We start from the raw sequence: 12,236 nt of genomic DNA, 5'->3' as shown, positions 1-12,236 counted from the left end.
CGTCAAATTTTACGAGCTACCAAGTTTGTTTCCGGCAAAAAATCGTGAAGTGAAGTTACAAATCGTAAATCGTCTAGAGAAGAAAGTGGAGAGCCAAATTATTGAGATTGTATAGGATTGTGAAAGATGAGGAGACATTGCAGAAAAACATTTGAGTCTGTGTTATAAAATAATAAATGGGAGTGTACCTTTCTTGCGAACCAATAAAATAATAAAAAATTCGACTTCGATTGGTTCGCAAGAAAGGTACACATAATCTAGGGCCAACTTATTTTGAGTGCAGAGTGGAGACCTAAATAATGGTAGTCAGTTGCTCATCACCCCTTACTAAGGGTGTAAAACTATAAACAGGTGGGTTTGATCCGTTTAGTGAACGTAATGAAACTTTTGGTTTCTCAGTTGGAAGGTTAAAAGACCGATTTGATATATTAAAAAATTCTCAATAACAGTATATGAATAAGGTCCACCCAAACAAGAATACATGGTTATTAGTAAGGTATTTATATATGAATTAAAAGATCACTAAATATTAGATTATATATCACCATAAATGCATTTAACAATGTATTTTTTTAATAATTATATATTAAAATTGTTATATATATATATATATATAACTTTTTTATTATTTAATTTTTCATTCCACCTATTATTACTCTACTTTTTATCATATATAATATATAAATAAGTTAACTGATAAAATATATAAATATTAATGGAGAAAATGAGAAAAACATATTTTTTGAGTTTTATTATTAATTAGCATGTTATAATCAACTTTCTACACTATTTGGTGTAATTTGTGATCATTACTCTTAAAATATATATTTATATATTTATATATTAAATATATAATTATAATATTATTACATATATAATTTTATAATATATAAAAATATATTAATAAATTGAGAGAAAAAATTATTTATTAATTTATAATATATATATATATTTATTAATTATATAATTAATAATATTATATTTATGGGAAATTTGAAAAACTTATGACCTTTAAAAATGAGTCCTATACAATTGCATAATATTGCCCCTTATTGCCTACATTTCAAAACAAAAATCAGAAAATTAGTTTAATTTCATAGTTATCTCTATACTTAAATTATAATATTAATAAACACAATTCAAATATTATTAAGGGTAAATTTGGACCTATTTATATTTTTTAAATATATGCATGCCAATATTTATATTTTATTTAAATAAATTTTATGATTTTTTAAGAAAGTAAAAATCACTATTATTTTTATCTAAATATATTAATATATGAAAAATCATACCGTTATTTTATTGTTATTTTAATTTGATATACAAGACGAGACATAAGTAATATACCGAATATTAATAGTATATTACAATTTTGGTAAAATATAGTATCGATATTATACCGTTAATACCGAATAATATTAAAATTAATTATATTATGATTTGATTTTCAAAAATTAGATTGTTATAGTTAAATTAACATTTAAATATGTTTAGAGAAAGAATTAGCTAGAGTTGAGATTGACAAAAGTTAATAATGGGTGAATCAAATTTTTGAAATTAAAATTAAAATTTTATTATTTATAAATATTATTTTGGTATATACCGATCCACCGAAATTTTAAAAAATTATATTTTTATTTACTGATATCATACAATATATTTTTTTTAGTATATCGAAAAAATTAATATTTTTGATATTTTACCGTATAATATTTTTGATATACCAAAATTTTCAATAATTTTCTAACCCTATATATTATAATGATTTACTTATCAGTTTTACATTATTTTATTTTAAAAATATATTATTTTATTAATTTTAAACGATTTAATTTAATTATATATTATTAAAATAATGTACAATACTTAAATTGAAAATTAAAACATTATTTTAGATTAATATTAAATTAATCATAAAATTATATAAATAATATGTTAATATATTTGTGCAATTCATTAATGCATCTTTTAAATGTATTATATGCGGTATTGCATAAATATTAAGGTTATTTATTCAAAAAAAATAATTATCATTTATTAAGTTTAATAATGATCTATTTCAATGAAAATCAAACAAAATATTAATTATATATAAATATAAAAAATAAATAAAAATAAAATAAGAGAAAGAGGGGGAAATTAAAAATCAATCTAATTAATCAAAAGGAAACAAATGCCTAGACAATACTTTTTTAAGTGACATTTAGTTTAATCACATATGGAATCTTATTATTTAATTGAGAGATGAACAGATTCATATATGCAAATATAGTATCAAAACAAATATAATTAAAGATTTTATGGAAAAGAATTAAGCCCAAATAAAATAAAATAATTTTTCATTCCTCAAATCAATATATATATATAAAGGAAAAAAACACGTTTAACTCTCTTTCACGTCATAAATCATGATTAAGGTTCGATTTTAATTCTCTCATTTAGTCTTCTACTATTACTTTATGACTTAAATTTATCTACATTAATTTATCATAGATGTTATTGAAAAAGAAATATAAGTATTTATTTATTTATTGTAGAAATATGTTATGCAACTAGAATTACAGGATGATAATGAGAAGAGAAAGGCTTTCAAGACAGTTTCGGATCTCCATGGTAAACAACCAATGTTATTCATATTTTTACATATATAATAATTGTCGCAAATTAATACTAATAATTTTGATATTAATCTTTATTTTTGTCCCGTTTATAGGAGTCGATTCTATTACCGTAAACATACAAGAGAAAACAATTATCGTTATTGGAAGGGTGGATCCTATAATCACGGTCTGCAAATTGCGTAAGTTTTGGCCGACAACTAATATAGTAGCCATCGAGGAGGCTGAATCGGAGGAGGAAAATAAGATAGAGGAGATGAAGAATAAAGTTGAAGAAGAAAGGCTTAATAACCTAAAGCTTAATAACCATATTTATCAACGATTTCTGACTCAATATCCTCATCCTCATCCAAATCGACATCCAAATCCGAATCTTCATCCTCAGGTGATCAACTATCATTATGAAAATCAAAATGCATGTATTATTTATTATGATTTTATGTATGATTTCTTGATGTTTTTATATTTATTCTTTAATTTATTTGATGAATTAATTTATAACAACTTATTTGTTTTATTACTTGATTTTGTAGTGTGTTTTTTTGTCAAGGTAACTATTAGACAATAAAAAATGTAATATTAAGAAAAAAGCCTCTGTTTTCTACATTAACTTAACAAAATATTTTGAGTTTATTATTGTTTTGGTTATAATAATGGATTGTTCAATTTTTAAATTTATTTATTTTTTTCTTTTCCTATTAGGGATATTGGCCTAACAGGTATTAATATTGCAATATTTCGTGACGCCGAGACAATGACAATGGCGATCAATTCAATCAAGTTGTTCCATTGAGATTAAGATTTATGAGACATTATTTTTAGAATATTTTCATATTTGGTGAAGTATTTAATGAATAATTTGTTTTAGAGAATATTTTTATTTTGGTGAAGTATATATATTGAATAATTTGCTTCATATATTATTGGTTAAAATTTAACAAAATATTTTACTATTTGTTTTTTTTTATACTAATTTAATGTAAGTTTTAAATGTAATACTTGTTGATAAACTGAAAATGTCACAATTCTCAAACTTACCTCTAACATATAGATTCGTGCTTTAGGGTAAAACAAGTAATTAAGCAACATATTGAACACATTTTCTAAATAAAGTTTGAATAATTTGTTTTTGATTGGTATTTTAATTTCTTAAAATATATTGATTTTAAGAAAGTATATATTTTAGTATTTTAATATTTGTTAATAAATTGAATAAAATAATTAATGAGATAAAATTGAATTATAGTTAGAATTTTATTTTAAAAACCAACCCAACAAGTAAAAAGTAAAGAAAACTCATATTAAATAAAAAATAATGAATACTTTCAACTAAAATTACATTGCAGGGAAGAGTACGGTTATTGAGACTTGAGACAAACAATATATATAACTAAGTCAACTCTAAGTTTTGGGCTGTCCGTCTTAAAAAAATAAATAAAATTGATTTAAATAAGTTTTTTTTTATTGAGATTAGAATCCTTAATTAAATAATATTAATTACAACTTTTCATTATAAACTATTAGGCTAGATGATTTTTTTTTGTCTTACCAATTTTTTAAAATATATTATTAATTATATAATAACTCATCAAAATAACTCAATGATAAGAGTCGATTTAAGAGATCAAAATGTCACGAGTTTGATCATTTGAAATTGTTTTGTATTGAAGTTAAGAGTGTTCGTCGGTTTGGTTTCAGGTTATTCAAGTTTCTCAGTTCGGTTTTCGAATTGGCTGAATTTGATATTCAGTTCGGTTTTCGAATTGGCTGAGTTTGAACATTTGAAATTGAAATTGTTTTGTATTGAAGCTAAGAGTGTTCATCGGTTTGGTTTTCAGGTTATTCAAGTTTCTCAGTTCGGTTTTCGAATTGGCTGAATTTGATATTCGGTTCGAATTTCAAATTTAAACCAAATTCGATTTTTTTAATCTTTTAGAATAGATAAAAACTAGTATAACTCAAAATCTATTGCACAAACCGGGAATTGAACCCGGGTCTGTACCGTGACAAGGTACTATTTTATCATTAGACTATTTGTGCTTTTCTATATTTTTTTCTTTTATTATTAAAATTTGAATTCAAAATATTCTAATTTAATTATTTTAAACTTTTTCTTAAGCTAGATTTGGAAGAATAAATAATAAAAAATGAATTCGGTTTTCGGTTTGGTGTTCGAGTTGAAACCCAAACTCGAAAATCAATTCGAAAACCGTATTTGAATTTGAATTTGTTTGAAATTCGATTTGAAAACCGAAAATGAAATTCGAATTCGGTGAATTCAAATTCGGTCAGATATTCGGTTCAGACGAAATATTAAACACCCATAATTGAAGCGGAACATGGTTATGGATGTTAGGCTATTTCTCCTTCATTTAAATTTTTTTATTTTTTATTAATTATATAATATAACAATTTAAACTTTTTTTGTTCCCCTTTTCTATCTTATTATATGGTATATATACTAATAATATTGATAAAACTTTCCAAATATATTTGTAATAAATCTTATTTAAACTTGTACGTGTATATCTACAATTATTATGAAAAATATATATATTATTAAAAATTAGTTCATTTACTTTTTCACTTATATGTTACTAACGTGTTAAATTATATATATATATATATATATATATATATATATATATATATATATATTTAATTCATTATTTTTTTTTCTATTAGATCATATTTCTTTTTATTTTATTTTATATACTTTTTCAGTTTTCTTTTATCAAAATGAATTTATAATATTTTATATTTTTTAATATAAACAATTTTTTTTTCACTCAAAGTTATTTAAATTTAAATAAATTTTCTATTTCAAATATTATTTTATTCAATATTATAAAATATTTTATGATTTTTTACTAATTATTAAATTTTGTAAATTATCAATTAATAAATATATTTTAAAATTATATAAATTATGTATATAAAATATTAATATATATAATTTAAAAAAAAAATATATACTATAAATTAAACTGAGTAATAAGAAAATAGTTGAAAAATTAATTAATAAAAGAATAACTAAAATATTAATTAATAAGATAATATAATAAAATAAATAAATTTAATAATTGATGTATCATTTTTTTTTATTAAGTTGTTATGACTTGTTATTTGAATAAGAAATATAAGTTATACTAATTTATTAAAATATTGTATAATATTAAATAAAATAATAATTTAAATTTAAATTTAAATAATTTGATTAAATATATTTATAAAATAAAACTGTTAATAATAAAACATATATATATTATTAAAATATAAATGAGAGAATAGAGATGAAATGTGAAATTTTGCTTTTGCTAATTCGAATTCGGTAACACCATAAATAATTATAATTAGGTGATAAGCTAAATGAAATTTATTCATATCTATTTTGTATATATAGTAGTTAATTTGTGTGTATATTTACTATGAAATCTAACGTGGTTGATCATTTGAGTTCATAATTGAAGTTGAATAATATTTCACTTACACAAATAGTCATGACATATCCAATAACATTAAAGACTTTCTTAGGTCAAGTGTTAAATATCTTTTCCAAAAGGATTTTTTTAAAAAAATCTTTTGTGGGGCAACCAATTAGTACGTGGTTCCATTATTTATTTAATAAAAAATTAATCATAAAACATTTTTGTAATAAATTTGAAAATTACTTACATGGAATGCATGCAGTAGTTGAACAGAACATGACATTTTGGTAAGATATAGTTGGCTATGTCAACACCCCAATTCCTTGATCTTTTTTATCATTCCAACCTCTTTTCACCAGCTTTTTTTTTCTCTCAACATGCACCTTTAAATCATTAATTTGGAGACAGGTAGATGATCTTAATAATTTATCCCAATGGATGAAGATCAGAGCCAAGAAGTTCATCAGTCTTGTAATATTGATGATCATGATCAATATTACAATTACAACTTACCTCCTCCTGGACTTCCTCCAATTACCTATGATCAAAATCAATATGATCATCAAGCACCAGAGTCAACAAACAATTTAAACACTACAAGCCTTGAGGGTAGTGGTCCGAGTACAAGTAGCATCGGAAGGCGGAAGAATAAGAAAGCAATTAACAGGCCTCGGTTCGCCTTTCAAACCAGAAGCGAAAGTGATGTATTGGATGATGGTTATCGTTGGAGGAAATACGGGCAGAAAGCAGTCAAGGATACTATCCATCCAAGGTAAGACACACTTATAATTATTTGTATGATAGGATTGAATGGTTACTAAGTATATATTCTCAATATTTTTATTTTTTCTTTGTTGTGTCGATTGCTAAACACTTGGATGATGTAAAAGAGGGTATTACAAGTGCACACATCTCACATGCGATGTTAAGAAACAAGTGCAAAGGTTGTCGGACGACACAAGTATTGTTGTTACGACATATGAGGGAGTTCATAATCACCCTTCGGAGAAGCTCATGGAATCCCTTGGCCCTCTTATCCAACAGATGCACTTCCTCACTAGAACTCTTTGATTATAACAACATTTTTTTTTCTCGCATTTTAAATGCATACATGATGTACTTCACATATATGTATTTTAACAATGGCTAAACTTTTTAATATCTGTTCTATTGGAGAAATACGGAATTAAGTAACATGTTGTGATCCAATAATTAATAGATAGCTAGAAAAGGTGAGCTGTAACATGTTTGTAACTAATATTTTCAAATTCTCTTTGTAGCTTTTGGATACTAAATTTGGTGAGAAATGAAAAAAATGATTCGGGACTAGACAGACAAATGAATAAATTAACGACACCAATCGCACGTAGAGAAGTCGTGATCATCTAACATAATTGAGAAATATGTCAAAGTTTGAGTATTAATTATGTCGAAATCAAAACAAACTAACTAATATAACACGAGATAGCTAGATTAATTAATTATATTTCTTAAAATTCTGATTTAATTGTTTAGTTCAGTTTAAATTTTTTTGAATATATCGGACTTGATGCAAATGAAATGATTATAGGTCATTTTTATAAATAAAAATAAAATAATTGTTGGGCCAGTGATCTTCTATGTAGAACTTTTTGATGAGTTCTCACTTCTGTGGGCTTTTTCTTATTTGGGATTTTATCTTTAAGAACCCAAATAGCTCTATTTTTGTTTCATCTATCAAACTAATTAACAAAAATAATAAATTATTCCTTATTTAAATAAATTTATAATTTTATTATTAAAAAAAAGAATTTATGTAATATATACATAAAAAAAATCACATATTTCTCAAATGATATTAACTTTTTTTCTTTTAAAACCAATTTTTAACCAAAAATAACATCAAACTAAGAGCTCTATGTTCATCTATCATAACTAATAAGATAAATAAAATTATTAACAAAATTAATAATTTTAATGAGTTTTTTAAAATCCATAACCTTAAATAAAAAAAAAAGAAGCATAAAATTCCACGACCGGCCACCATACATTAAAATTAACAAATGTGCCACGTGTCACAAACCCACTAGCTAGTCTTATATTTTTGTCTTCACCAATTGCAAATGGTATCATCATCGTTGACATTTCATATTTTCTCTCTCTCTCTCTCTCTCTGAAGAATTTGATCAAACGCGAGATCAACAATGGCAGGTTTGATCGACAAGGCGAAGAACTACGTGGCGGAGAAGGTGGCGAATATGCCGATGCCTGTAGCGACGGTTACCGACGTGGATCTGAAAGGTGTTGGCATTGAAGGTATAAATTACGGCGCTAAGGTATCCGTCGACAACCCTTACACCCATTCCATCCCCATTTGCGAGATCTCTTATACCCTAAAAAGCGCCGACAGGTATTAATTATGTATCATTTTGTAGCCCTCGTAAATTTGTTGGTAAAATGTTTTTAGTTTGGGTAGATTTCAAATTCTAGCTCCGCCCTTTTTATGTTATAGGGTTATTGCCACGGGGACCATACCTGATCCGGGCTCGTTGGTGGGTAAAGATAAGACGATATTGGACGTGCCGGTTAAGGTGCCACACAGCGTATTGGTAAGTTTGGCAAGGGATATTGGATCCGATTGGGATATCGATTATGAGCTCCATATAGGGCTCACTATTGACCTACCGGTTGTAGGAAATTTCACCATTCCTCTTTCCACAAAAGGAGAGATCAAACTTCCCACTCTTTCCGATTTGTGGAGCAAAAATCCACCACAATCATCAGTTTAATTCTCTTAATAATAATTATGCTCTTAATAAAATTGTTTCTTTATTTGGTCTTTTAATTTGCGTTAAACTTGTTGTATTTGGGGGAGAATATTGGTTCATTTCATGTTCTTACCCCAAGTTTAAGTAAATTTTTGATTTTGATTATATCTGACTCTATATGTTTGTGATAATACATTGGATTTTATTGCAAAATATGGTGGGATATATATGAATGAGATATTAAGATATTAATTTATTAATTTTTATTTGTTTTATAAAATTGTTCAAAAACATAATTAAAATAGTTTATTTTTCAGCGGTAATACAACAACAGGTGAGACCAGGAGAAAGATAAGGTACACATAAAACAGCAGTTGGAGAATGACCCTTTGCTCGGCATGGTTTTGCACAGTCTGCCTTTGTCTTGCATTTTCCCGCAAAATCACAGTCACTGTCAAACCCAAATGTTCCTAAATAAAATAAAATAAAAAACCCAATAATTAATTCATTACAATTAATATATATATGCTCATAATTAAATCAAAGATATTATAATATATATATATATTGGGTGTTACCAATTGAGTGAGCAAAGATAACTGATAGAATCAAAAAAGAAGCAATGAACATCCTCATTGAACCCATTGTAGTTGATTTTTATGTATATATGTGATATTCTACTTCTTTGTATACTGCTTATCCTTTTATAGACTAAAAATAAGATTATAAAAATCATTTAACATTTTAGGATATGTATTCATTAAGTATTTATTTATTTATATATATATATAATATTATTAAAATTATTTCTATATCTAATTTATTTCTATTTATATAAATATTCTCTCTTCATAATTATATATATATATATATAACCTTCTATATATATAATAAAAAATATATTTATAGATAACATTCTATATATATATATATAATAAAATTAATATATTTACAGAATGTTATCTATAATCTATATATATATTTTTTTTGTTATATATAGAATGATATATATATATATATATATTAATCTCTGTCACTCTAATTCACAAAGTATACATATAAAAAAATATATATATATTATTTATTCTGATATATATTTACTTATTATCATGTATATAATATATAAAAAATGATGTTTATATGTATATATAAAATAACACCATATAATATATAAAAATAAATCTATATACATATTATATATAAAAATAAACCTATATACATATTATATATAAAAATAAATCTATATACATATTATATATAAAAATAAATCTATATACATATTATATTTTTTTTTACTTATTTCTATCTACACATAAAAATATATATATATATATATATATATAATAATTTCAAAAAAAATATTATATATATATATATATATATTCCTTTTATTAATTACCCGCTTAATTTTTAAATACATATTTTTCTCTTTTTAAAATTTTACTAAATTAACATATTTAAATTTTATAAATGTATGTTGGTATTTTCTTTTAAAAAATTCAACATCTATAGATTTTTAGTATTAAATATATAATGAATAATTTCAAACAAAAACTTGTTTATAGAGATATTTCAAACAAAATTATATATATATAAAGTATTATACCTATTAACCTTTAAATATCTCTCTGTATTACTAAAATTCCTTTAAAAAAATATATATTTATAAAATCTACATTTACTTATTACTTCTTTTTTAAAATAGTAAAATATTTATTGATTACTAAAATATCGCTATAATGTGTAAGCATTACTTCTTTTATTTTTTTTAAAAAATTTTGGGCATGTAGTGATTTGGCAGTAACTAAGCAATTAATGTTGCAAGATTTAGCATATATGCAATAACTTTCCCAAATTTTGTTATTATATAAATAGAAGTGATAGAGAGAGGGAATTTGGTGAGAGAATGACTTGACATCACCTTCATTGTTTGGAAGGTGTAAAAGTAGTAGGAAAGAGAGAAAAAAGAGAAATTATTTGATTTTTTCAGCGAATAAGATTATGCCAAGTCATTCCCTCACAAAATTTCATCACCTAATCATTTCTCTTATATAAAATAAGATAATACCCTGCGGAAATATTCAATGTGGTTAATATAAGAACAATGTAGGTCAAAATGATGACATAACATAAATATAATATATGTCAAGTGGAAAGATAAAGTAATTTCCATAAAATATTTAAAATACTAGATTGACAACAATTAATCAAACCAAAGTTGAAAATTTTGACATAATATGGGCTTAAAAAAAATTAGAGTGAATTTAAGATGCAGGGTCGATGTAATTGAGCTCGAACGAAGTGAGAGGATCGGAAAGACGCTCGACCAGAGGGTTCAGGTCGATGTAATTGAGTCGACCAGAGGGAGAGGAACTCCAAGACCATTACGAGCACGACCAACAAATGATAGGCTAGAGGGATGGGCTCATTCGACTAATCAGTGATCCCCGGGCCTACCTAACACAAACACTTCATACGGGGATTGGTTGATCTGCTCTACTTCTTTTTATATGTAGAGCAGGTGGTTCTGCCATTCCGAAGTGGGACGCCTAAATATTTGACCAGATCGGCTGTTCCGCTTTGATTATCTACGCAATTTGTTCGACCGGCCTGATCCGGACTAGCTTAGCTTATTAGCTTAAGCCTAGATCACGACGAATGTCCCGTTTCGGAAGAGAAGACTGGAAAGCCGGAGTCACTAAAGCCCGAATAGTGAATTATATTAAAAAAAATTAAGTTTATTTTGTTTTGAATGGGTTTGACCCAACTATGGTGTAACACCATCTTAATGTGTAGTTAAATTAATCTATTATTTTTATTTTTATCCATAAATTTAGAACATTCTTAATAGTGAAAAAAATATTAAATAGAAAAAATTATAATGAGTGAATATTTCATAATCCATATAATTATATTATATTAAAGAAAAATAAAATTGAAGTGAAAATTATGACTTCAAGACATGAATACAAATGTTGAGTCATTCATTTCTTAAACGAGCCTATAATCACCTAACAATGCACACCATTAATAAATTTGTACTAAAGAAAGTAAATTGGTCTTAAAACCACACAAGTACATTTGGTGTGATTTATTTGAAGGTAAATTTAACTCAAATGTATATAAATAAATGTGTTGATTAAGTTCACAATTAAAGTACAAAAAGTAATCTTCTTCAATCATTAACATTTAATATAATCAATGAAAAATATGTTAGTAATTTAATTCAAATTTCATAGTTTGACTACAACCTAAATTTAAACTTCTAAAAATCAAAATAATGTAAAAAAAATATTTGTGATATTTAAGAATTAATCATTTAACTTAACACAATAAATATCAAATAATAATTATGACTCACAATTTTAATAATCACCTTGTTAGAAAAATTTTAATCAAACAAATAAATAGATTAAAAAAAATCTGCATCAATCAACTTA

At 24.5% G+C, this 12,236-nt stretch overlaps 2 protein-coding genes across 2 annotated transcripts; both read left to right on the top strand.

The window, feature by feature from the left end:
- Window positions 1-6,483: 6,483 nt before the first annotated feature.
- Window positions 6,484-7,120, top strand: LOC124924898 (probable WRKY transcription factor 43). The gene is made up of 2 exons (XM_047464882.1): window positions 6,484-6,821; window positions 6,940-7,120. Exons 1-2 carry the CDS (start codon window positions 6,484-6,486, stop codon window positions 7,118-7,120), a joined length of 519 nt encoding a protein of 172 aa, XP_047320838.1.
- A 1,082-nt stretch (window positions 7,121-8,202) lies between these two features.
- LOC124924896 (desiccation protectant protein Lea14 homolog) lies at window positions 8,203-8,817 on the top strand. The gene is made up of 2 exons (XM_047464881.1): window positions 8,203-8,438; window positions 8,541-8,817. Exons 1-2 carry the CDS (start codon window positions 8,233-8,235, stop codon window positions 8,815-8,817), a joined length of 483 nt encoding a protein of 160 aa, XP_047320837.1. The 5' UTR covers window positions 8,203-8,232.
- Window positions 8,818-12,236: the final 3,419 nt, after the last annotated feature.

This window comes from Impatiens glandulifera, chromosome 2, assembly GCF_907164915.1.
Source record: "Impatiens glandulifera chromosome 2, dImpGla2.1, whole genome shotgun sequence".
In the NCBI taxonomy this organism is placed as follows: Eukaryota; Viridiplantae; Streptophyta; class Magnoliopsida; order Ericales; family Balsaminaceae; genus Impatiens; species Impatiens glandulifera.
This window is presented reverse-complemented; position numbering and strand designations above follow the sequence as displayed.